A 24,892-nucleotide genomic window follows, 5' to 3' on the forward strand; every position below is an offset into this window, starting at 1 on the left:
TGTCATTTGGCGTGTGTGTGTGTGTCTGTGTGTGTGTGTGTGTGTGTGTGTGTGTGTGAGAGGTAGAGTGGGTTGTGAGAGAAACTGGGAAAGAGGGCAAAAAGCGAGGCGTCCGTCCTGTACTATTAAGCAGGATGATTTCTGAAGCTGCTTGTTGTGGTGATTCATCCCAGGAAAGGTATAATGAGTGAGTGCAGCGACTGGAAGGGAAACCGCTGAGTTATGCATCTGACTGCAGGCTGCTGCTGCTGCTGCTGCCCTCCGAGCTGATCAGAGAGCAGCTCCACGTGAGCCGGCGTCACCACGCACTGCCACAACACTCACATTCTCCAGGGTTTCATTGAAACAGCCTTTTCGGGGAGAGCAGGTAAGGGCAGGGTGAATGAAAAAGACTTCTGAAGTAACTAAATCAGAATTACATTGGTCTGGGGACTGTTCACAAATCTTTGTACTGATACGATTCCGGAATTTCAGAACAAAACATGTCTTTCTGTAAGAATCTGCACGAATCTGGCTTCTTACCAAACAAAGCTAAAGTATAAACACAACTTTGCCTGAATTAAATAGTCTAGAACTGGCAAAAACGTTCTTGAAACTGAAACCTCTCCTGTGTGCCAAGCGTGTAGGAAAACTACGGTGGCGAAGTCTGGCCCTATCTAGAGCCAGTGCTCGATTTGTCCCTTCTGGGCTACTGTAGAAACCTGGCGGCCGGCTTTGTTAAGAGGAGCGGTTTGTAGATATAAACGTATTCTAAGGCAACAAAAACAATTCTTATTTTCAGGTTATTTTACACTAAATAAAACATATATAGAGATATTTTATTCAATTTCTGCCAATAGACCCACTGAAATGCTCCACCTTTTAACCTTCAATCTGACACTTTCTGATCAAACAACATGTAAACAATGTCAATCGTGTTTAATCACCTGAAACTAAGAATCGGGTCCTCTTCACGGTTACCCCCAGGCCACAGTAGTTCTCCGACACGCTTGTGAAACTGCAGTAATGTTTAATTAATGTTTATAGATTTGTTAATCAAATCCAGTAATTCAAATGTGAATTACTCAGTTTTACCTCCTCAGACCACTGAGAGTAATGCAGCTTTTCTGCAAAGTAAGTACAGATCTCTCTGACTCTCTCTTTTCATTGTCAGCTCTGCACTTATCATGTTTACACCACGAGCCATTAAACCCATGCATCATACTTTAATGGTCCTTATTTCTGCATATGCTGTTTGATGATGTGCATCAGCATCATGTGTCCTTTGGCTTGATGGGGGTGAAACAGGCAGTTTCAGATGACCCCACCACACTGTGAAAACATTTACAGCTAAGCTAGGTTTAGCTGCAGTTTATCCCTATTTTAACATTGTCTTGTACGTTCTGTGGCTCTGATTCAGCTCACTAGTTTTACTTCCCCCGTACACATTTACACAATCTTTCTATTTTGGCCTTGGCCGTACATTGCCAAAGACGTACATGCGCTTCTGCAGCGTTACCAGCTACACATTTCTGAAGCATGTACCTGTACCCTACTTCATACAAGCCCTGTCGGGGGGAAAATAAGATTTTGTTGTATTTTACTGACCTTCCGGGGTCTGTTGCATGTTTCTTACCATTTTCTAAACCCCATTAAGCCCCCTAATCTTTTAGTGCACTACATTGCTCTTTGTTTGTTTCCCACACCTCAGCTCGCTTAATCTAAGTTTGCTTCAGCCAGATGGACCACAGGGTTGAGGATGAATTCTGATAAAGCCACAAGGAAACCGCCAATGTTACCCTATATGAATTAAATCCATTGTTGCTTGAATATAAAAGGTATCATTACCTCTACTCCTGCAGTGCACTTCATTTTGAGCTGGAAAGTTGCGTCCTTTTCTGTAGACTGAAGTAGTGTGTTGCTGTGTGTTTCCCCACTATAGTTAGACGGGGATTAGAGGTTGTAGCTCATGCACCTTTTACAATTCTGTCACTTCAGATTCTATTTAAAGCTGAATTTTACCCGCTATAGAAGGGCGGATTGGGAAAGCACTCCTGTTTCCTATGTAGGCTAACATGTAATTTTCATCCAGTGGAAAAGATTCCTTGGAGGTTGAAAGACAGCACTCCACAATCCTCTGAGCGGAGAGAGGTGACTGGTCTGCTCTGGTCACATGTTCGTCTCTCTCTCGCTCTCACATTCCCTTACTCTGTTGCAACACTCCTCATCTCTCTCGCTCACTCCTTCCCTCCCACTCTCTCTGTGTCTCAGTCTTATGTCTGCTCTGTTGGCGTTAGTGGATTTTTATGGAGCGTTTTCAGAGGATGTGAAGAAGGGGAACGGTTGAGTTTGCTTCAGCGTCGGACAGCATGTGAACCGCTATCTCCTCTCAGGCTGAGTCTTCCCCCTCTCCTCCATAATCTTCCCATTTATACCTCCTTTCATCCTTTTGCCTGAAGACTGGCCTGTCTTCTTCAGCAACATGTATTCCCTGGACGATTTTGGGTAAGGCAACGTGACTTTGGGGTGTGTTGCTTCTTCTCTCTCTCGTGCTTCTGTTTAAAGCCTGTCTCATCTTTCAAACCAGAGAATCAGTTTGCTTCTTCGAATGGCATTTGTAGGATTGTTTGCGAGGAAACCTGTATTCCTTTCTGTCGCATCGTTCCAGCTCTGTTTTATATAACAACTCAACTCGCTTAAGTTGGAGAGAAAGCGTGGAAAATGGGAGAGGAAAAACTCTACTCGTCTGTCTCCTTCTTTCCACCCGTCTGTCTGTGTTTTCTGTGGAGCCAGCTGTTGGCAGAGACGCCTGATTGGTTACCCTTTAGCAATCTTTCATTGGTTCCGTCTTTTCCTGGGAAGAAGGAACGAGTGTCTCTCTGTCTGTCGGTGTGTCCGCTCAGCTGCTCTCTCTGTGGTTCACAGGACGGATCCCATTTGACTCGCTCGCATGTGTGAGAAAGAAAGACGGGAAGAACGGGATGGAGAGCGCTGATCTGTGACTGGCTGCTTGAGTGGGACTATCAAAAGCCAGATGATACGAGGATAGAAAGGTCCCTGTATAATGTGGCTTTGGCAGATTACAGCGGGATGCGGTGATTTGTTGGAGCTCAAATACAGTTGTGAAGCCGAGTGGGACATAGGAGATAACGTCAGAGGTTTACGCTTGACCGCTTGCACTCTAGTAACCTACTGTAAAGTACAGTACAGAGAGGGAAAACCTCTCTCACAGTGTGCTCATCATTCACGAGGCACTGCTCATACTGACACATTACAAAGCATGCCCTTAAAGTTGCCACTTGCAGGTTTCTGAAAAACCAACTCTGCTCAACTCTTCATCTAAACCAACACATCATCATGATTTCTTCCCATTTAGTTGTCAGTTATTGCTGTTCAGGTCCATCTCATCCTCCGGGCATTTCTGCCGACATATCCAGCAAAACGCATCAGTAAATCTCGGAGATTCTACACTGACATGGAAATCACAGAAACATATGGAATATGTGGAAAGTCTTGTATTTCTTCTGTCATTTTGTGCCGCTGGTGTATCCCTCTGTGCATCCTGTGAAGCTGTGTTTCCCTTTAAGGATCAGGATTAGTGACGGGACTGGAGAGCGCTGAGGAAGGTGGAGTGAGAAGCAGAGTTGGGGGAGGGGTGTGCGAAGAAGTGGGGGTTGCCATCCATATTGTACTGTATGTTCATGAGAATTAGCCTAAGGGACGATTGGTATCAACAGAGATATGTAATGAATAAGTGATGTCGTTAAAGGGGTCAACATGCTGATTTCCCTCTGGGAGGCTTTACTGCTGCTCACTGTGGATATGATGCTGCCAAATGATCTCCTTATATCAAGACAATGATTCCTAGTCAACCATTTGTCAAAGACTCCTTAAGTCTCATTCGATATATGGATACTGTATATTGACTGTGCTGGGTCTCTGTAATGAACAATAAATGCCTCTTCTTGATGAGTTATCATATCCACATTACTGATATATATTTTTTTATCCTTTCGTGTTTGATTAACAATTTTAGGAACGCAATCGTGAAAACACCTTTCTTCACGACCTTTCTGTTCTCAGAGCCGAACAATTTGAGCTGATAAGTGTTTTTTTCACTCTTCCACCTTCACTTTATAGTCACGCAATATGCACCCACAGCATATTGTCAACATGATCAATATTGAGGATTTGAGGTGATGTAATCACACCAGGAATTACATTTTCTGTATGACGGATATTAATATATGAACAAACCCAGTCAGCTCCCTTTAACAGTGAATTGAAGGGCAATATAAAGAATAGATATATAGGCTATATGGGAAAATGTGTTTAGTCCCTAACATGGGGAAATACATTTTGGGGTACATCTACTCTTTGTCTAAAAACACGTCTGTGTCACTATGAAGCTTTTTTTGTTTTTGTCCGAATGATTTTTTGGGGGGGGGGAATGTTTTCTGTAATGACTTGAATTTGATCACTGAGACACATTTCTGACATACAGCGCAGTTGCAGCCGTGTGTATGTTTATTTCATCAGCCTCCATTGGGATTGGGGTGTATTTTGTGGAGTAGTTCCCAGGAACTGTCTGTGAAAACAAAAAAGGTCTTCGAGAGGTTTTGTCTTTTAAGACACTATCTGGACAAAGTTGAGACCAAATATTCACGTTTGATGCTCAGTGTGATCACTTGCCCCGCAGCAGTTTAGCGTTGCATGTTATCATTTATTATATGTTAGTGAGCAGACAGTGTCCCCTCCTCAGGGCACAACAGAGACTCGTCTGTCACAGATCGAGCTTGTTAACATTTGCCCGGCCTGCGACACAGAAATGTCCAGCTGGGCACTCAGAGCCACAGGCGAGCCAACGGTAATGCTGCTTGCCACAGGCGTTACGGTGAGCCCCGAAAAAACTAAATCCCTGTTGACTGACTCCCCTGTTCGACCAATCACTGTTGTCTGTGACCCTCATTTAACCAATCACAAGTGGCACCTTGCGCTGCAGCGTGCCTTGTCACGCCCCGTGGCGGTTTGTGTTGTTTGCTGTCACTGCGGCATGTAAGGGCAGCTGTTGGAGTGGAGGCCAGTGAACCAGAGAGGTCAAAGTTCAAAGAGTAATGTTCTGTTATCCTCACTCTGGAGTACTGTGTGTGCTTTTAATGAGTGTATTTATTGCATATTTTGATCATATTCATTGTGTCTGATCATGTTTTGATCATTGGAAGACTTGTTGGTTGAAACAGCACTACTAGTTTTAAGGGACAACTCTGATTCCAGTACTCCATGTGCTGTTTTGATCACAGCCCAACCGATAGTGAATGTTTAGCTAATATCTATATCAATAAAACAGTTTACAGAAACACCAGCTGCTCTGCAGCGGCTACTTCTATTTCTCGTTATTCTGGTCTACAGTCTGGACAAAGTCCCTCCAGCCAACGATAAATCTGATGACTTCCAAAATCTCGTGCGTCAAATTTTGATTGAGTGTTGGAGTAAGTCAATTACTCAGTGGATGTTAATGGACATTTAGCACGAACACCTCTTCCAGTTAATCGGTGTTGTACAAATTCACCCACTCCATGTGTCATCTGAGGTAAAGAGCATCCCAATCGATAGGAGCTGGCCACAGTATGGACCGCTGGTTGGTCATACAGGCTGTGCTTAATACTTGGCGGTAAGGCAACAGCAGGCTCTAGTTGAGAGGAGGGGGGGGGGACAGTAGCAAACCCCAACAACACCCCTCCACACACTCACTCAACATTAGTGTGTGGGTGTGGGTGGAGGGGGGTAAAAGCTGGTTGAGACGGATATGAGGTAATCTCCCTTGGGTTAACACAATGACAATAGCACAGAGGTTCAATCTCACACACACACACACACACACACACACACACACACACACACACACACGGTCATCTTTCAGACAACAGGCTGGTCAGTGACTTCATCTCTGCCAGTCTGTCCCTCAGTCCTCTCTTTGTTGCTGTGATGGATCATCATAGCGAATGCAGCAGTACAAGAATTCAGATCTGAGGGATGTTTTTGATCTCCATTTTTTAAGTGGATGTTTTTGTTTTATTTGTGCAGCCGTCACTCCTGTTTGTAATGTATCTGTCAGGCTCTCAGCAGGAGGATTAAACTGCTTTTAATGAGTTCTAGTTTTTAAGATTAACGGAGCAGCACAAGAGGGAGTTCTTGTCATAGACAAACCGCTGCTGTTGTTGTTTTCCCGTTTACCAAAATGGACATACAGCGGCTCCAAGTGCTTCGTTACTGCCTCCCTCAGAGTGTCAGTGACTCAGGGTTGTTTTACAGCCACATCTCCGTCAGGTTTGTACCGACACTTGTGTGTGTGTGGTCATTTCTACTTGCAGTATATATCAGGGATGAGTGATGGAAGTTAAATGTCAAAGCCAGCAAGTACACACAAAGAAGAGGGAGATGGAAACATTTTGTGGTGAATGAAATGGAGAGAGTTGTGATTCAGAATACATACACTTGTCTGGTATTTTGGGTAACGAGGTTCCATCATTGTGTGCAAAGAAAGTGTTGTGATATTCCAGCAACACAGAAGGGCAAATCATTCCCTGTTGTTTAATCACAGCCAAAATACGAATCTGTAATCTTAATCTGGCTGCAACAGACTGTCGTTTTAGGGAATTTAGGTTATTTGGGATTAGTTATTGTGTGCGTGGATACATTTTATTTGGCACAAAACTGCAAACAAAACAGCTCTTTGTTAGCGTGTATAAGAGTTCAGTGTCAGAAGTTGTGACTCTGATCAGGTTTGATGATCCTCTTTTTTACTTTTGTTTATTTATCTCCCGCCCGATCGCATCTTTTCAGTCAAAGCCAGAGATGCAGCCCACTTTGTGAAACAGCGAGCAGCTTCTCTATTCTAAACACTCGGCAGCCTCACATAGAGCATCTCTGAATAGCAGTGCTCTAAGCACGCCATACATGTTTAATTCACACAAGTATTGAAGACAGCATGGCTTCTGGCTAAAATGGCAGTCTTTCGGGCCAGTGCCCTTCTCTTTCTCTGCTGGCAGGATTGATGATACGAGGGAGAGATGGAGAGAGAGAGGAAGGGAGGTTTGGTCGCTGCTGCTGTCCCAAATGAGACGTGTGGGATCAAACAGCTCTGTTGGCTGTCTCGTTATCATGAGGGAGAGGATGAGGGGTTTAAAAATGAAGGACAATGAGGTTTTATGTACATTATGTGCAGCTGCTGCTTCAAACTGACCTGAACTTGTGGGACACCAGAACCTGCCTTAAAGCTGATGGTAGCAGCACCGTGACTTCAGCCTGCTTCACTGATAGCTGCGATGGTCAGATACAATAACAAACAAACAAAAATCACACTTTATGACTCAACATTGAACATTTTGTAGATTTCAGAAAGAAACATTGTTGATTTTATAGGGATGCACGATCTGGATTAGATATAGATTTATATCATGCATCCCGACAACTTTATTCATACAGCCCAAAATCACAGATTTTAAGAGGATATATCCATTGAATTTCACTCATATACCTTTAGATGTTTTCACAATAAGTGTTCAGATTTTTCACATATGTAATTCACTGGATTAGACAAAAACATTAGACATTCCCGTCTTGTCATTTTATCTATAAACCTCTTTTCAATTGATATTTAAGAAGAATAAATCACTGCACACTCCGTGATACAGGTTGTTATCTTTCTCCCCTCATCCACAGTGGCAGTAATAGAAATATGGATATACAGAATGACACTATTACGTAAATACACTCTATGTATAGTATTACAGTCACTAAATATTCAGTGTAATGAGTTAACACGCATGTCTGTGGCTGACCATGTTGAGTTCAGTACGCCTGTAGTCCGTCACTAACATGTATTTTCGAACATATTCTAACACATTTCAATCACACAGTCAAGAAAATGCAGAATATAGGTCACGTATTTTCTACCGCTGTGTTATGTGTGAGTTAAATGTGGCAGCACTGCAAACGGATACATCCTGGCATAAGATTGAGCTTTTTGCACACAACTGGGACATTTAGCTAAGAACATAAGCACATTAATGCGGTTTGCATTATTGCCATTACTCTGCTGTGCCTCTCTCTCTCTCTCTCGCTCTCTCTGTCTCTGTCTCTGTCTCTTTGTCTCTCTCTTTCTCTCTCCCCCATTTTGGGGCTTAATTGTAGCTCTTTCTGCAGTATTACACAGTAGCTGTGTATCATTGGGTCAGGGGTTAGATAAACACACTATGGCTCAGTCCAGTTGTCACAATCTAGACATGATGGATCAAGTATGTTGCAGCTTGGATGATGTTGCATAGATTATGAGAATCTGAACTGCTGTGATGGCATATAATAGTCTTGTTATTAGTGGAACTGTGATGCATTAGTGGAGGAGATGGAGAAAGGAAAGCTTAATTCTAAAGTCTCTGAATGAGAATCGCGGTAACGGTAACATGCTGATGATTAACAGGTATAATGGTTTCCAGAATGCATAGTTCATGAAATATTTCAGTCTGGACCTAAAGGGGTGGATCGACCAACAAAAGACTAAAATAACAAAAGACAATATAACTGAACAGGACTTAATATTCAAATCCCTAAATGACTGTGAGTGTCTCGTCTTTAGTTTTAATTACAGTGTTTAGCTCAGCAGCAAGTGTTACATCCAAACCAGCAATTAAACTTCAATCCTTGAAGTCTGGCGTCTATCACGTTTCTCGCTGTTACTTCTAAACAAGCTAACTGCGCTGAGTTTGCTTACTTACAAATGAACCAGCTTCACACTGTTTCTCAGCAATAAAGTTGGCTTGTGCTGTTTTCAGTTTCCGCAGGCTTCGTTCCCTCCGTGTGCTGGTTAACAGTACTTTCCCCATGGAGCAGATTAGAGGTCTTGTACGAGAGTTAAGTCCTGGTTCATTTAGATTTAAGACTGCAGTGAGGTAATGATCTGCCAGCCAGGCTCTGTCTCTAATCCAAGTAGCCAGACAGACCTCTTCCCTCCTTCAGCTGGACCCCAGCACCCACCCAAACACACACAGGCAGCCATACTGTAAACGTATACACCCCCATCCATACTATACACAGGCGGCGGCTTTGCTGTGCCCTAACATGCCCAGGAGGCTATAATCCTCATGGTGAGAGAATGATAACAGACAACCAACCAAATCCATACGCAGTAATCAATCAAGTTGTGGGGAGGCTTGTATTACTATCTTTGTGAGGACCAATTCAAATGTTAAACCATTGTTGTAAGGACATTTGGGCATTGTGAGGACATTTGGGCTGGTCAGAAGACTGTTTCATGTTTAAGACACACTTGCATGGTATGCACATTTAGACTGGAGAGGGTTCTCAAAACGAACACACAGTTTTTTACTTACCAAAAAATTACAATTGCAAAATGTCACCGCTTCTTTTTAATGCCAAATTGCATCCAGACAGAGCATCATCTGCCGGCTTGTTTAATTAGACCCCAAAAAAGTTGTTTTTATCTTCATGTGCTGCTGTTAGCTGGCTTGCTAGCCGCCATTTTCACAAGATTGGTGGCCCCCTACCCCTACCACTGCATAGCCAACATGTTGACCATTGATGGTGTCCAGTGTCCCACACTTCCAACTTTTTGACCGTTATGAGTACACCATCCGTCCGGGTGCTCGCAGTGCACAGCATTTATTTCATACTTGTCAGTGGGAACGCACTTATGCTAAAATTGCAAGTCAAGTACGAAAAAATGCAAATTGACAAGTATGAAAGACAAACACGTGTTTGTGTCTGTTTCTGTCGCCCATAAGGCCCTTCACTAAAAATATCAGTGACTGTTATTTTGGGTGTACGTACAGTATGGGTGCCATCATATACTGTGTGTGGGTGTATAATTATGTATTTCTGTTCCCGTAAAATAAGAGTGGCAGGACATTATAGAGGCCTCACGCTCAGCAAGAAGAGGCTCTGAGTTGAAGCTGTTTGTGCTTTACATTTACCGGTAGACTGAAAGGTTATTGGGCCTGTTATCATCTCCTCTTGGGTCCAAGATAAACCCAAACTGGATGGATAACTTGGAACATGTTTTTAATACAGTTTGGAGTCTCCCCAACACAGACAGCCAGATTTTAGACATGGCAGCATGTTGCTGTGCTGAGATTAACACCATCTACCTGAGGATGACGTTGTTTGTTTAGCAAACCTCAGATTGAGTTATAAACCCTCCCTGACACTGACTGCATGTCTCTATTATCTACAGTAGCAACCAGGGATGCATAAACCTGTGTAATTATCATTCCTGCTGCACAGGAAGCCTCTCCGGATGCTTTCGTATCGCTCAGCTTGCTTTAATTGTACAGGAGGTTGTGATTTTTTTTAAGTGACTTAATTAACATGAAATTAATTGATTAATTGGTTATGTGAGGTTGTCACCAGCTGTGCAGATTGACTGCTGCACCTCTAAGTTGCAGTAAATAATCAGGATAAATGATTTGCTGTGTATGTACATCTGATGGGACAGTTGAGACATTAATTAGATTTCTTTTTTGCATCAATTCTCCTCATTATTTTAGCCATACATTTGTTCCCCTATTAGCTAGTTGAGACATGAAAGAGGAGGAATAAGGCTGGTTACATGGTGTGTGCCAGGACTCCCTCATTCCCCTGATATTGAACACGATTTACATGCAGATGGTGCCTCCTAAAGGAATATTCTTTAAAGCAAAAAGGTTTGGTTCTGGTTTGGTTTTGGGAGGATTTTAAAATGTTCCTACTCTGATCCAATGCCAAAGGAACGAAAGCTTCTTTTCTGTTTCCCGAAAATGATTGGCCTGGTTAACTGGATGTCTGTTGTATTTAATATCAGCTGTGTTAGGAACATGCAGCTTCTCCAGCACTGTGAGTTCATTTACTGTGAACTCATCAAAGCATTACTTATTGAAAATGAGTTATTGCAAGTAATACAAAACCCAACAATAACTGTTTTTGTTTGTTTTGTTTTGTTTTGAAGCGGTTATATATATTTATTAATAGAGAAAATTATCAACCAACTAGACAGAAATGGCGAGGCATCCTTGTGGCCCACGGGTTTAAGTTACAGACCGTGAACGTCCCCAGGTTGAGTCCACTCAGGACCTTTGTTTTACGTCTTTTCCCATCTCTGTCGTTTCCTCTCATCTCTCTACTGTCACAGAAAGCGATAAAATGCCCCCCAAAATACTATTTATAAAGATACAGAAATGCAATGTGCGGTTTATTAGATCATTCTTTCATCTTTGGAAAAGTAGTCGGTCCCTTTGAGTGGAGCTGCTGCATGACTACTAGTCAAGTAAAATTCAAGGACTTACTACTGCGCCACTTCTGCATCGCCGGTTCAACACTTCTCTACAGCTTTGGAAGCCTTTGGTCGTCTTTTTAACATTTTAGTTTTCGTCACGGCCCAACCAATCGAAAACGCTGTCATGAGCCGGCCCGTGCGGGGCCGTGTTGAATGACTCAGCATTTGTGCGGGTGCCTTCCACTGTCAACCAGCAGGGGGACGCAATTACCCCATGCGACAAAAGCTGATTGCCATGATAACAGAAGCTCTGCCCTCGGGTGCTACCCAAAGAGAGTGCCACATATGCCAAGGAAACACTTCACCAGCCTAAATACATCCAATGAGCTAATCATGAAGCCGACGAATCTCACAGAGACTTGAAACTATTGTTCCTATAGTAGCCTGTATACACTCAACCCATCATGTATACAGGCATCATTTCTTCCAGCATGTGTGAAGTCTTTAAATGGACTGAAAACACACAGCCGGGACACTTTGTGTGTGTTTGTTTGTGTGTGAATAGGATTTGTGTGGAGGAGGGTGAGGTGAGGGAGGTGCACATATGTCTAACCATGTGTGCAGGGAAGTGCTTAATTCAAAAGCCTGGGAATGTGGCCTCCTTTTCACCACTCGCCTATGAGGCTTATTTGACATGAGGAAGCTCTCAGTGTGGCAGAAGTCTTCATATCCTCCCTGCTCTTGTTTTTCTCTCCCCCCTTCTCGTCTCTTTCTCTCTCTGAACTCCTCTTCTTTTTTTTCTTCTCGTGCTGCCTTTTGAGGAGAATATTATTCAGCCTCCACTGAGAAATCTGCTTAGTCCAGCAAAAAAACGGGTGAAATGCTCAGATAGGAGCCGTGGGCTATATCAAGTTAAGATGAGGCTTTTCTGCAACAATAGACATATTGTCAGTTAATAGCAAAGAAACATTTGTGCTCTTATTAGCCTGTTCGTGTGCTATGTGCAACATACAGTGTGTCTCTTTTTATATTTATGAGCTGGTAGTGGGGAAGTGCTTATGCATTTTTAAAGATGTAGTCTATAGAATTCACAAGAGGGAAAATACCAGCAGGCCTCAATCCTCGGAGGATTGGAGCGGCCAATGATCAGCTGTAGTTTATTCCCGCTCTCAACTTCTTAGAGCGGCTATAATCAATATGTTTACATTAACAAAGAGGTCACATGTGGTGATGAACCCACGGAGAAATACAACCGGACTCTGCAGTTCCCCTCAGCTCTACGAAGCATTTTTGTGTCTTTTATTTTTGTATCGGTCATTGTTTAGGTTTTATTAGTTTAGTTTAGGTTGCACCTTAATTACATTAATGTCAATGGTGTTGTGGATGCTCACTTACTGGGTCGCTTAATGTTCTCCCTTCATGTGTGTTTCCTGCTTTGACAAGTCAAAATGTCTGCTGTGAAAAGGGTCTATTGCAGCCCTAAATCAATATTTACAGAACAAGTATGAAGTTCTGTATCATCATTAGAAACATTCATTTTGGTTTATCACTGAAGAAATGTGTCTTCTTTGTATTTCAAGATATATATATATACATTCAAAACTCATGTTTTCTTGTTCTTTAATTTGACCTTTAGTTCTTCCTGTTGTGAACATTCCTGCTCTGAACATCAGTTTGGTTCATCGTGTCATTTTAATGTCACTGATTGTGATTTTCAGCAATAGCTGACCTTTTTCAGACGATGCCGTATCGCCTGCTATCCTTTCCTCACAAACACACAGTCACATGGTTTTCTTTGGATCTGTGTCATCTGTCGTCTCAGTCACCCTTTTTTTTTTACAGCTGAAAATCCAACAAGTATAAAGCGTTGGGCCTCAATCTGGATTTCATTTTCATTTCTTTAGTCGGTAGGAGCAGCTGTGATGTTCAGCAGCTATCATGTGCCCTATTGTGCCTTGTCTCCTCTTTGTCATGTGACCTATGAGAGTCCACCGCCCTCAGTAACTACACACAGAAGCATTTAGCACAACGTCAGAAGGGGCGAGAAATTAGCTTAGCTGCTCTGTGAAAATGTAGCTTGGCGCTTCAGTTCAAGAGAAACTGTCTCAGTTAGATCTACGTCGCATGATGTGGTAATTGAGCAATGCACTCTGTATGTAGAGGAGGAATAGCAGAGATGCTCGCTTTATTTCTGACTGCTTGAAGAGAACTAAAACAGTCCGCTTGAAGCTGGAGGCACTCCATCCGTCCGGCCCAAACTGCTCCAGAAATAGGGCCTGTTTTTGTAAGAAGATCCATCTCAGAGATGCAGCCACCTCCCTCTTCCCTCCCTGTCTTTTCCCAGAGAGCCTCTGGTGGTCTGTCGGGTCTCTGACGTGGAGAGAAGTGTTAGTCGTGCGATTAGAGAGTCTGTTAAACTTATTTCGAGATTTAGGAAACATGATGTCTGTAGTTATTCCTCCTGGTTTTGCATTCAGATTGGGAGGTTCTCCTCAAATGTCGAGGCAGTGAACTTTTCAGATTTCCACATTCTGCAGCCTCAGTAATGAAATTGATTATTATTTCCACAGGAAAGAACAGTTTTTTTTATTGACACATCTTGATATATAAGGAGTAAGATGACATTTGCATTAGGTTACGTCTGTGTCAGCGCTGTCAAAATAAGATTTTTGTGATTTGTTGAGATCAGATTATGTATCTGAATGTATTTGAGGAGCTTTGCTTTCACATCTGCTTGTGTAAAAGACAAATGTGTTTCCTGTTTGATGTTGGAGTTCCTGTTTGTCCCTGGGTGGAGGATATTTATTGTGTAACCACATCTACATCTAGACTCACTTTTGTATACTGCCTCGCAACATCTGACAGTCTACAAAATGTCTCTCTGCTCGAATCATTGTCATGAATAGATAGTGTTGTGATGGCTTTGATGTGATATTGCTGCTGGTTAACTCGACAGCAGCTGTGCGGTGTGGCATGATAGATATTTGACAGAGGCAGGGTGGTTGTAATCATGGGAATAGTTGCTGAAATCCATCTGTCAAGTGAGCTTTAAAGGCTTCTCCCTGAGGAACGACATGACGTCGCTGTCCAGTTTATTCTCAGACTTTCTGAAATTGTTGCACAGAAATAAACGTGTCAAACAGGTTATTTAACTCGGATATTGTCATCAAGATTTTGAGATAAAATTAAAAATGGAACTAATACCATATTGATCCCTCTGTTAAAAAAATGTTGAGCACATGTAACATGTTTTATTCTGAATTCCTTCCATGTACTGTAGATTTTATGAAAATTCACCCAAAATGCACTTTTATTATTATTATTTCCAATGGGTAAACAAACATCAGGTATGCAGGGTCTGAATGAAGCCAATAGAGGCAACACTAGCTCATCACTGAGTTATTTGAGGCTGTTCGGACGGCCGTAAAAGAACTGAAGAGCAGATGATGGTCAAGTGAGAGGAAGCCGGCTGGGACTGAACCATGTGTTGGATCGGTCGGAGGGGGGGGGGGGGGGGGTCTCTCAGGTGTCAGTTGTCTTCCTCCTGCAGATCGGCGCCTCAAAGGAAAGGTTTTTCAGAGGAGGGGAGGTCACATGTTGGCTTTTGAATGTTACTGCCGTCCTCAGGGCCTTGGAAACAAATCCCCGTCCCCGATAATCGCTGTGAAAGACAACCTCGTGTATCCGCTTCCTCATTTCTATAATTTCTGCCATTTTTATTGTTAACGTAATTGTACTAAATTGCTCGGGGTATAACATTACACCATTTAAGCTCATTCACTTCTGGCTTCATGTTCAATCGTCAAGGTAATAGAATAATTAATCACACTTTTGGTTCTCATCACCAATTCTGTCTTTTTTCACAGCCTCATAATTTATACAGTGTTGTGCTGCTGGGAAACCTCTCTAACAGGGACATGTCCAGTGTGTCATTCCCAATGCTCAAATATTATAGTTTCGTCAAATTCAATGTAATAATGGTTTGTGAACGCAGGGCACAGTCTTCAGCGCTCCATACTTTTTCCTTTTTCAAAATGTACTGAAGAACATGAAAACTGTATCAGGTTATATGAAATTTTTTATTTTAAAGCTGCAACAATTTGTTAGTTCATCAATTTGTCAATCAATGAGACCAAAACGAGTACATTTGCTTAATTAACATTAGATATATGATAGTGATTCATCTTTAGGTTTTTCAAGTGTTGGTCGAGAAATTCGAAGACATCACTTTGGGCTCTGGAAAGTCGTGACGGGTGTTTTTCACTACTTTATGGCATTTCATAGCTTAAACTCTGAATTGGTTGATCGAGACAATAATTGGCAGATAATGAAAGTTATTTCAACTTATATCACCTATTGCTCTGGAATAGCTTGACAGTCGTTGAACACATCAACAACGCTCTTGAGTTTGCTTGTCTTGGCCCTCACACCATCACGCTGCTAATGTGAGTCTGACCGCCGGAGAGCCGGAGCCCCGAGGTGTTGAAGGTGAAAATTAGAGAAGCGTTTAGTCACTTCACAGGTTCTGCGAGTTAACCTCACCTCTGCCGGTCCTCATCTCCTCTCCACCTGCCGTTATGTGTTCTCACCTTCAGGCACATACGGTGCTAAGGTCATAGCAGGAGTCACACGTGACACTCATGGCTCTTTATTTTATAAACTCTCTTGAAAGTGGTCATTTTTGTGATGTGATTTGTGATTTTCCTCCGCCACATAAGTGATCGATGGCCACATCACATGTCTTTTTTGTGACTGAATTCCCTTTCAGCTCTGTGGTTGTGAACATGATTATTTTATGTGTCCTTGTGAGTGGTTGTGCGACTTTTCATTTGCATTTGACCAAATGAGTCTCCAGCTGGCGATACGTTTTCTGATCAAACACTGGGGTTTTTAACACACTGTATTATTACACGACGCACCACGCACACCCGTCTGCAGTGAGGCCTCTAAAGATGTCTTCATATGTTGTTATGGTGCCGCCACACCACACCACAGTAAAGGCCAGGAGGAGAAGGGGGATTTTCCAGAGTTCGGTTTAAGTTTGCGGTCGTCTTTATAGCTTTTAAAAAATGGCAGTGTGTTATTCCTAATGTGGTAACTGCAGAAAGGTGTGGCTCCTCAGTGACCCCTCGGCTAACCAGATGATTATACAGTGACTCTTGATTCATTGGTTTCACGTCACTGACCACCATCACACTATTCTGGTCAACAGTAACAGTCAGAGTGCAGTGAAGCATCTCTATAATCTAATATTCTCTACTACTGGGAACTGAATCCTGCCCACTCAGATATTTTCTGACCTATTAGCTTTCATTGCTCAACTTAGTTTCTCACAAAAGCCTCTTTAGTGATTCGCTGAATATCTTGAACCAGGACTGATTAGTACATCTACAGTGTGTTCTTACGTCCTCTCTCTCTCTCTCTCTCTCTTCCACCAGTGAACAGAGTATCTGCCAGGCGCGGGCCTCTGTGATGGTCTACGACGATGCCAGTAAGAAGTGGGTGCCCATCAAGCCTGGGCAGCAGGGCTTCAGCCGCATCAACATCTACCACAACACTGCCAACAACACCTTCAGAGTGGTGGGTGTCAAACTGCAGGACCAGCAGGTGAGACACGCAAGAAATAATCAGCATCAAAATCACTGGCGATGAGAGGACATTTCTAATGCACTGACTTTAGAGCTACTTTAAATTTAGATTTAATTACATGGCCTTTGACTGATGTGAGGCATCAATATTTGGTATTTTCAGGCACTTCCATATTAGTAAGTGCAGAGTCGGATAGTTTCCCAGTCGTAATTACTACCTGGACGTTGGAAACTCGTAATTACGATAACTCTGATATGACAATAATGCGGCATTACTTACAGCAAATGATTGACAGTTTTCACAGGTTTTCCATTTGAAATGATGTAACAGTTGTTTCCTTATGTTTTGAGGTTGTATTACAATAGAAAATTGTGTTTCTTCCTTTTTTTCAATGGATTGGAACATATATGTTTGTTGAATATGCTACATGATGATCTCAGATTAAACTTGATGCTATTTGTTTATAATTGAAACAGTTGAAAAGAAATTCAAAGTCCACAAATTAGAAAATTATACTTTGAGACAAATTGACCCCAAACAACTGTATTTAAGTAATGTAGCTCTGAATTTATCCTCACTGGACATTTGAGGATACATTTGAGTTAGAGTTAAACAAATGTACAAATCATTTAAGCAAACAATATAAACAACATCTTATATATAAAACATAGCAAGCTAAATAATTATTACACACTAGAAGTTAGAAAATGATAAAGTGGAGCGAAGCACTCGCACACTCGTATTAAATCTCCAAACAGCTGATCCGATGTGGGGCAGAATATTAGTAACAACCTCAACACCAACTCTCGAAGTGCATTGAGTGAAATACTTGATCAACAAAATGTGTTCCTTTATGAGTGACGAGTTGCACATCATCAAATCTACAAAACATTATAATTCACAGCTTGATTTTCCTTCCCCTGCTGAAGGTGGTGATCAACTACTCCATAGTGAAGGGACTGAAATACAATCAGGCCACCCCAACCTTCCATCAGTGGCGTGACGCCCGCCAGGTTTATGGGCTGAACTTTGCCAGTAAGGAGGAGGCCACCACCTTCTCCAACGCCATGCTGTTCGCCCTCAACGTCCTCAGCTCACCTGACAGTGGAGGTAAGTTATTTAACTTTAATGCACACTTAATCTATCCCGTTAGAAAGTTACTTTTTTATTATGAGGTCCACATTTGTATTTGACTTGCTGGCAGGCTGTGAGGTTTTTCTGAGAATTAGTTTGAATTAAATGCCTCATCTCAGCAGAGAAATAAGAGATTGTTTTTGAATCACAAACTGGTGTTGCAAACCTACTGATGGAACCGTTTGGTTCAAATTACGACGGTTCAAATCTATTTTTGCTCTCAAAAGAATGTCAGGTAACCACAAGCAAATAATCCACATCGTCGTATGTTTTCAGTTTGTTTTGACTAGATGCTCTTTAATGGATACTTTCTCATCAAACTCTACCCCGTTAAACAGGAGGCACATGGTGTACAGACAGCATGTTCAGAAGGCAGCATTGCAGCAATACATTCAAACAGCACAATAATCTAAAGTGGTTATTGCATGTCCACATTAATTCAATTCACTGCAATATTCAAACCATATGAAGTGTAACTACTTAACTAAGCTGTACTACCCTCTGCTGGTTCATAACATGTACTGCATGCACACTAAACCAAAATCATAACAGTAATATCTGCTGGTAGGTTACTGACTGAGATTTGTCCTCATTTAAAGATACATTTAAATTGTCATTGTAATACATTCATTTTCAGTGCTTTTAAGATTAAAACCAACTCTCTATAGCACGCAGCGCGATTAGAGGCATGTTTTGAACGGCAATTGAGGCCAAACTCACGCCTACTCTTGGTTTACTAAATAGCGTCTGACCAGCTCTAGTTACAAGCTACTTATAATCTGTGTGTGTGTGCATAAGACATTGAGAGAGGATATCTGTGAGCGTTTAATTGCGGTGTCATCCCATCCTTGTGACTCTCCTAGTGGGGGCTAAAATATCCCAATGTGGAGCCTTCATGTCGTACCCCACCGTGCTCACATAGCAGCCCTCCTTTTTTTGGGTGCATTTGGATGTGGGATCATGGGCCTCGTCATGCAGGGCAAACGTTTTTACTTAAGTATATTGTTTATGCTGTTTCTCGCTGCAAGAAGTAGCATAGTTACATAAAAAAAGTATCGTGTAGTTCTGAGTAGGCTGTGGAAAAATCATGCTGACTCCAAACATTTCACCCGGTGTCCTCAGAAGGGTTTCTTCAGCCAACATCATCCTCAGTAAGTGTCCAGCTGTCGAGGAATTTGTCCACCAGCCATGCATGTTGTCTGTACTTACAGAAGTTGAGCATCAGTTATTTTTGGTGGATAGATAATCGTGCATTGTGTTGCTTACGGTAGAAAAGACATTTACTCAAGTGCAATTTGGTGGTACTTTACTTAACTTGAGTATTGCCATTTTATGCTACTTTTGTACTTTTACTCCGCAACATTTCAACTGAAAATATTGTACTTTTTACGCCTCTACTTTTTTCTGACAGCTGTTCGACTTTTCAGATACAAATTTTACAAAAACAGACATTTCATAAGCTTAAGAAATACAATATATTGTTGAATTATAAACCAATGGTTCTCAACATTTGTTGCTTTGGAACTTTGTGGAGCAGAACTTTTTAACCAGTCAAACGGGGTATTTCCATACGAGAAATCCACAGCATTCAGAGTACAGAGTACGAATCAGAAAAGGTCTGATAGCACTTTGGAACATGTCATTTGTAAGTGAAGGTGAAGTGTGTCTTTCTGTTTCATTCATGCTGCTTCTGGGGAGCCTGATGTTAGTAATCAATCTTTTTTCTGTTGTGTGGCCTTGTGAGTGTTTCAGGAAAGATTAGGGGACTGCAAGAGGGAGAAATAATTGATTTTCCTCTGATCACATATTACAACAACTACACACTTGTGTGCCCATAAAATCATTACAAGTCTGATCAGGCCCGCTCTTCCCTTGGGCTTCCTGTACGTCCTTCACCATGGAAACAGCTAGCGGCGTATACCATGCACTACGTCAGCAGTAGAAACACACTTATGCATGGATACACATGCAGGACTGCACAACAGGGGGTGATAATTGTCTTCCTCTCATCTACCTCATTAATGTGTGCAGAAAGCTTAGTTGTGTTTTAAGAGTGAGTCCCTGAAGTCTCACCGAAAAATAATACGCGCTGAAGTTGTCGACCAGAGAGGCAGCAACTGCATGTTGTTGGAATCTGACTATATGGCTTCGACATGTGCTGTGGAACAAAGAGCAGCGGCTGCGGGCAGCGGGAGGTGTGCTCTCGGTGGGAGAGAATCGCTGTCGTCTGGATAAGGGACTTTCGCGTCCTTATGGCCGGAGCAAACGAGGCGCTTGGTGGAGAGTGGAAGTTCTCTCTCTCTCTCTGTCTGAAGAAGTCTTGCTTCTTCACTTCTGCAGGAGCAAAAAGGGTTCGCTTCGTGGATACGAACAAAGATAAAATAGACAGTTTGGTGAATTCGGCCAGCGAATTCAAACTGTGAACCTAGGTTTTGATTAAAAAGGGGAACAACGTTGGTGTGCCTCCTGCTACCCCGGAGGGATCGATGGAAAAAGCGTTGAGGTGGGGGTGTTCTGGTAGTTTTGTAGAACGGTGGCTGAATACAAATTTATCTCAGTGGACAGGAAAAATGTCTCCAAAAAACGGTCCCTTTTTAGTGTGTGGATATATATTACATTTGTATTTTATTGTTATTAGCGTGTCAGTTTCCTGTAAACCACGTTTAATACTCCAACCTGCTTGAAAGTTTCCATCAAATAAAGTGTGTGTTAAACAGTTAGTCTGTGGCAAAATGGCTCATATTTTAGCCCAAACCCTTCATAATACATGAATGGAAATCTGTCTTGACAGTCACATTTGCTGCAAAATTACAATGAATCCAAAAACACAAAAGAGTCATATGAAAAGCGAGTATTATATTTGGTACAATAAGAGTCAAACAATTCACTTTCCACTCCTCGCTGTGGTCCATACAGTGTTTTTCAAACTACAGTTTGAAGCCGCAGCCCGGCCCACCTGTGCTCCAGACACAGCGAATGGAAATATCACCCATGGGTGGCCTTGATGTCACATCAGGCGTTCAAGTTTAATGACTGGTATCCTGGTGAAATATGATAAGTGCTCTGCCTGTTGCTCCCCGTTAATAGCCGTCCCAGAATGAGGCTCTAACTTCGTCACTCGGCGGGGGGCTGAAGGCTGTCTGTAGTTTGTCAACAAGCAAAGTGCTAAACTGAGATGCTAATGCAGCTGATAATTTGGCAACTTCTTTAAAACAATGTTGACATAGTGACTTAAATGCTAATAAATTAATATTTTGTTGACAGAACCTTATACCCAATCCCATGTATTTGTGTTCCCTTAGAGCAGCGGTTCCCAAAGTGGGGTGCGTGCACCCCTGGGGGTGCGCGAGCTGCCTCTAGGGGGTGCGCGAGAGGAAAAGTGTAATGGCGGTCTGATGGTGTAATAATATTAAATATTAAAAAAAATGTAATTTTAATTTAAAAACTGTCAGGTGGGACATCTGAAGCTATCAGTCGTAAAAGAGGAGAGGGACAGAGAGAGAGAGAGGAATCGGAGGCGAGGGGAATGGAGAGGTGCGTTGGGGAGAGACCGGGAGAAGAAATCGAGCCAGAGTCAGAGGAAGATGAGACGGAGGAGACCGAAAAGGAGGAAGGGATAGCACAGACAAATGGGGAGCACATCGGCCCATCGCGGAGTCAAGGTGAAAAAAGAGGAAACGAGAGTGAGCATCAGACTGGGAAAACAAGAGGAAATATGATGAAAAGTATCTGTGTCTGGGCTTCACTTGGATTGGCGACGCAGATTGCCCAAAGCCACAGTGCGTGGTGTGCAGTGAGGTTCTGGCTAACAGTCTGAAGCTCTTATTTACGTCGCCACCTGAACACCAAGCATGCCAGTGCAAGTCAAAAGCCCCTTACATTGTTTATATCGAAATTGGAGGAGTTACAAAACAGCCAAAAACAACTGCAGTCTCATTCATGTGTTGGTCTATAAATGACGCACTACGGGCTTCATATCTGGTTACAGAATAGCGAGAAAGGGGCTACCGCACACAATCGCTGAAGACGTGAGCTTGCCAGCTGCCAGAGAGATGGTGGAATGTATGATTGGGGAGAAAGAAGCAAACAAGTTGGACATGATCCCGGTGTCCAACAACACTGTGTCGCGCCGCATCGATGCTTTGTCCGAAGACATCCTGGCTACATTAGTCGCTCATTAATTGTAAATTAAATGTGATAATCTGCCTCTGAGCCTGTGAGTGTGTGCTCGCATCCGTATTGCTCTTTAAAAGTGACGCCTTGTGTCACTGAAAGTTATTGAAACTTTGTTGCAGTGTTTCAGGGCGTTTTCACACCTTCAGTTCATTTGCTTTGTTGCAGTTGCTCCTTTGTTCGGTTTGTGTTCACACTGCAACATTTAACAGCGGACTAAATCTTGTAAACAAATGCCACGCGCGAGCAAACTGTTCTCTCATTGGTCCGATTCTTATGCGGCTATGAAGGCTTAAAAAGGCTCTGTTGCTTCTTTTTTTTTTTTATTATTAAGGGGGGGGGGGTGCGCGAACCCGGTCGGGATGTAGAAGGGGGTGCGCGGCCTAAAAAGTTTGGGAACCGCTGCTTTAGAGTAAGTTAAATGTATTTACATTTCATTCACTTGCATGATATTTCCTTGTTATGTATTTCAGGTTCTTCCTCTCGCTGAGATTCTTTCCTGCTGTGGTTTGCGGTTTAAATTCCTGTGGCTGGCAACATGTTGAGCAAAGAACATTATAAAGAGTTTGTTGGCTCTCTGGGGCAAGGTCCCAGTTCCTCACATGAGGCCTGCTGTGGTCTGTTCATTCAGTAAACACTCCCTGCTCTTGATTCTGGGACTAATTTATGTGAGACGATTATAATTTTGAGGGCTTGTTTACAGATGGAAATGTTTCTCAGAAGTACTCCCGAGTGATCTCACACACATCGTACAAAGAATGAGAGCTGTTGCGCACATGTTTAGATCTGGTCTGAATCCTACAGTGAAAACAACCAGAAAGAGAGGCTCAGGACATCTACATGTTACAATGGGATAGAGTGACTATGACAGTGCATAATAAACAAAGCTACTTTCATGCTGTGAAATACGGTATATAACAAAAGACAGTTGCATAATATTGAAGAGAGAAAAGAGAAAGACCAGGATGTGGAAAGAGTAAATACAAACAAGAAGTGAAACATGGAGTTTAGAATAAATGAAGAGAATGATGGAAGGTTTAAAAGGACAGATTACTTCTGCTTCGTGTTTGGTGTGACTGCAGCATGAGGTTTGAAGCTTACCAGGACTCGGCTGGGTGTTGACATGCAACATAGAAACTTGCATCAGTTTATAACATTGACTTGCAATCCGTCAAATATCAGCATGATATGTATGTCAACCATTGACTTCTGTTTCGCTCTCTGTAGTACACTCATACGTATACTGTGAGGTTATCTCATGGCTTCTAATGGTGTCCACTGCAGTACAAACTTATAATCAGTGCTGAAGGAATGCTTTTTGATGAATCAATTAAACAGTCAATCATTTGGTCTATAAAACATTACATTTCCCAGCCCAAGATTGCTTTTTGTTGCCCAACAAACATATTCAGTTTACAATGACGCAAGTAAAAAAAAAAAAAAAAGTAAAAAGGGCATTTACATAAAAGGAGAGCTATGGCTAAGATGTGTATCTTAGTTAGGAGTACAGATGATGGCTGGTGTCGGAATTGATGATTGATTGACTGCTTTTTGTTTTTCCATGGTGTCTTTCAGGTCCAGTCGTCCAGCGCCAAAATGGGCCCTCCTCAGAGGAAAGCGAGGCCCAGAGGAGGTACAATTTCTGTCTGCTTTATACAAGAGTATACGTGGTGCTGTCTTTGCACAGAGAAGCAAACATTAATACATATGATATTAAGATTCTGAGCAAATGGAAGAAGACACTTTAGATGGAAATACAAAACAAAACGTCTCGGTCCTATTTGCTGCTGCTGTCTGCCGCTTCTTATTCATTCTGTGGCACTATGATCCATAGAAAACCCATTTAGATCTTACTTTAAGGACAGCGACTACACACAACTACACACCAGGCTTAGTTTATTGAAACAGGCTGGTCCGGAAAAAAACTGAAAGAGCATTGACATGCTTCCACTTCATAGGATGGTGGAGCAACATCAGGTGCAGGCGCACAAGGAGAGGGAGCGACGAACGTCAGGATCAGGTGAGGCTTGAACAAACACCCACACCCAGCTATATAAACACACACACACACACACACACACACTCTCTCTCTCATACAACCTGCTCCAGGGACTGAAATGAATTGAAGGCTGCATATCATATTCTCCTAGCTACACAAGCTTTTTAGAAAAAAAAACTCATGCACATTACCGCTGTCGACAAACAACCTCGCTGAGGAGCAAATGATATTTGCTCTGCTTTGTGTGTGTGTTTTTATGAGGTAAGTAATCAGTGTGTGCTCAGGCAGAGCACACTCTACTTTCCCATAGGAAATAGGTGATTTTATCATTACTAAATACCAGAGATGCCAGACCCTGATGCAATAGGTTCCTAGAGGTAAACAGTCTTTCCCAGTGTGGTTTGTGTTGGTGTTTCCCGCCTTAGTTTCAACCACTACTCCCCAGTCTGTATGCCCTTATGCTTTTTTATTCATGCGCACATATAAATGCCCCTTAAATATACATTCAGACTTAAACATCCTCCTCTGTCCCTGCTGTCAGTGGCCATATCAGTTACCCCCTCTCCCTGCAACATGCTCTTCTGCCATCTCTTTCTTCCAGCTACTGTTGGGGGGGCAAATGCCATATGCTTTCTGACCATGGCTCAGTCATGTTGCATTCTGCTGCTTGTTCTTTTGATGATATTTTGATTCTTTCTTATTTGCTATTGGCTTCTGTTTTTTGGATTGCTCCTAATTTTCTCATCTTTACT

General features: G+C 42.3%; 1 protein-coding gene across 3 annotated transcripts in view; it reads left to right on the forward strand.

The window, feature by feature from the left end:
• evla (Enah/Vasp-like a) overlaps window positions 1-24,892 on the forward strand; it is a 32,493-nt gene that overhangs the window by 1,905 nt on the left and 5,696 nt on the right. Inside the window, exons 1-5 of one of the 3 annotated variants that reach the window (XM_079286522.1) lie at window positions 2,273-2,484; window positions 16,684-16,852; window positions 17,764-17,944; window positions 23,717-23,774; window positions 24,100-24,161. In XM_079286522.1, coding sequence (XP_079142648.1) covers window positions 2,462-2,484; window positions 16,684-16,852; window positions 17,764-17,944; window positions 23,717-23,774; window positions 24,100-24,161 — 493 coding nt within the window. In that variant the 5' untranslated portion in view covers window positions 2,273-2,461. Of the gene's footprint in view, window positions 1-2,272; window positions 2,485-16,683; window positions 16,853-17,763; window positions 17,945-18,928; window positions 19,120-23,716; window positions 23,775-24,099; window positions 24,162-24,892 lie in introns of those variants that run through there. The other 2 variants (XM_079286523.1, XM_079286524.1) reach the window with 2 other exon arrangements.

This window comes from Melanostigma gelatinosum (genome assembly GCF_949748355.1).
Source record: "Melanostigma gelatinosum genome assembly, chromosome: 16".
In the NCBI taxonomy this organism is placed as follows: domain Eukaryota; kingdom Metazoa; phylum Chordata; class Actinopteri; order Perciformes; family Zoarcidae; genus Melanostigma; species Melanostigma gelatinosum.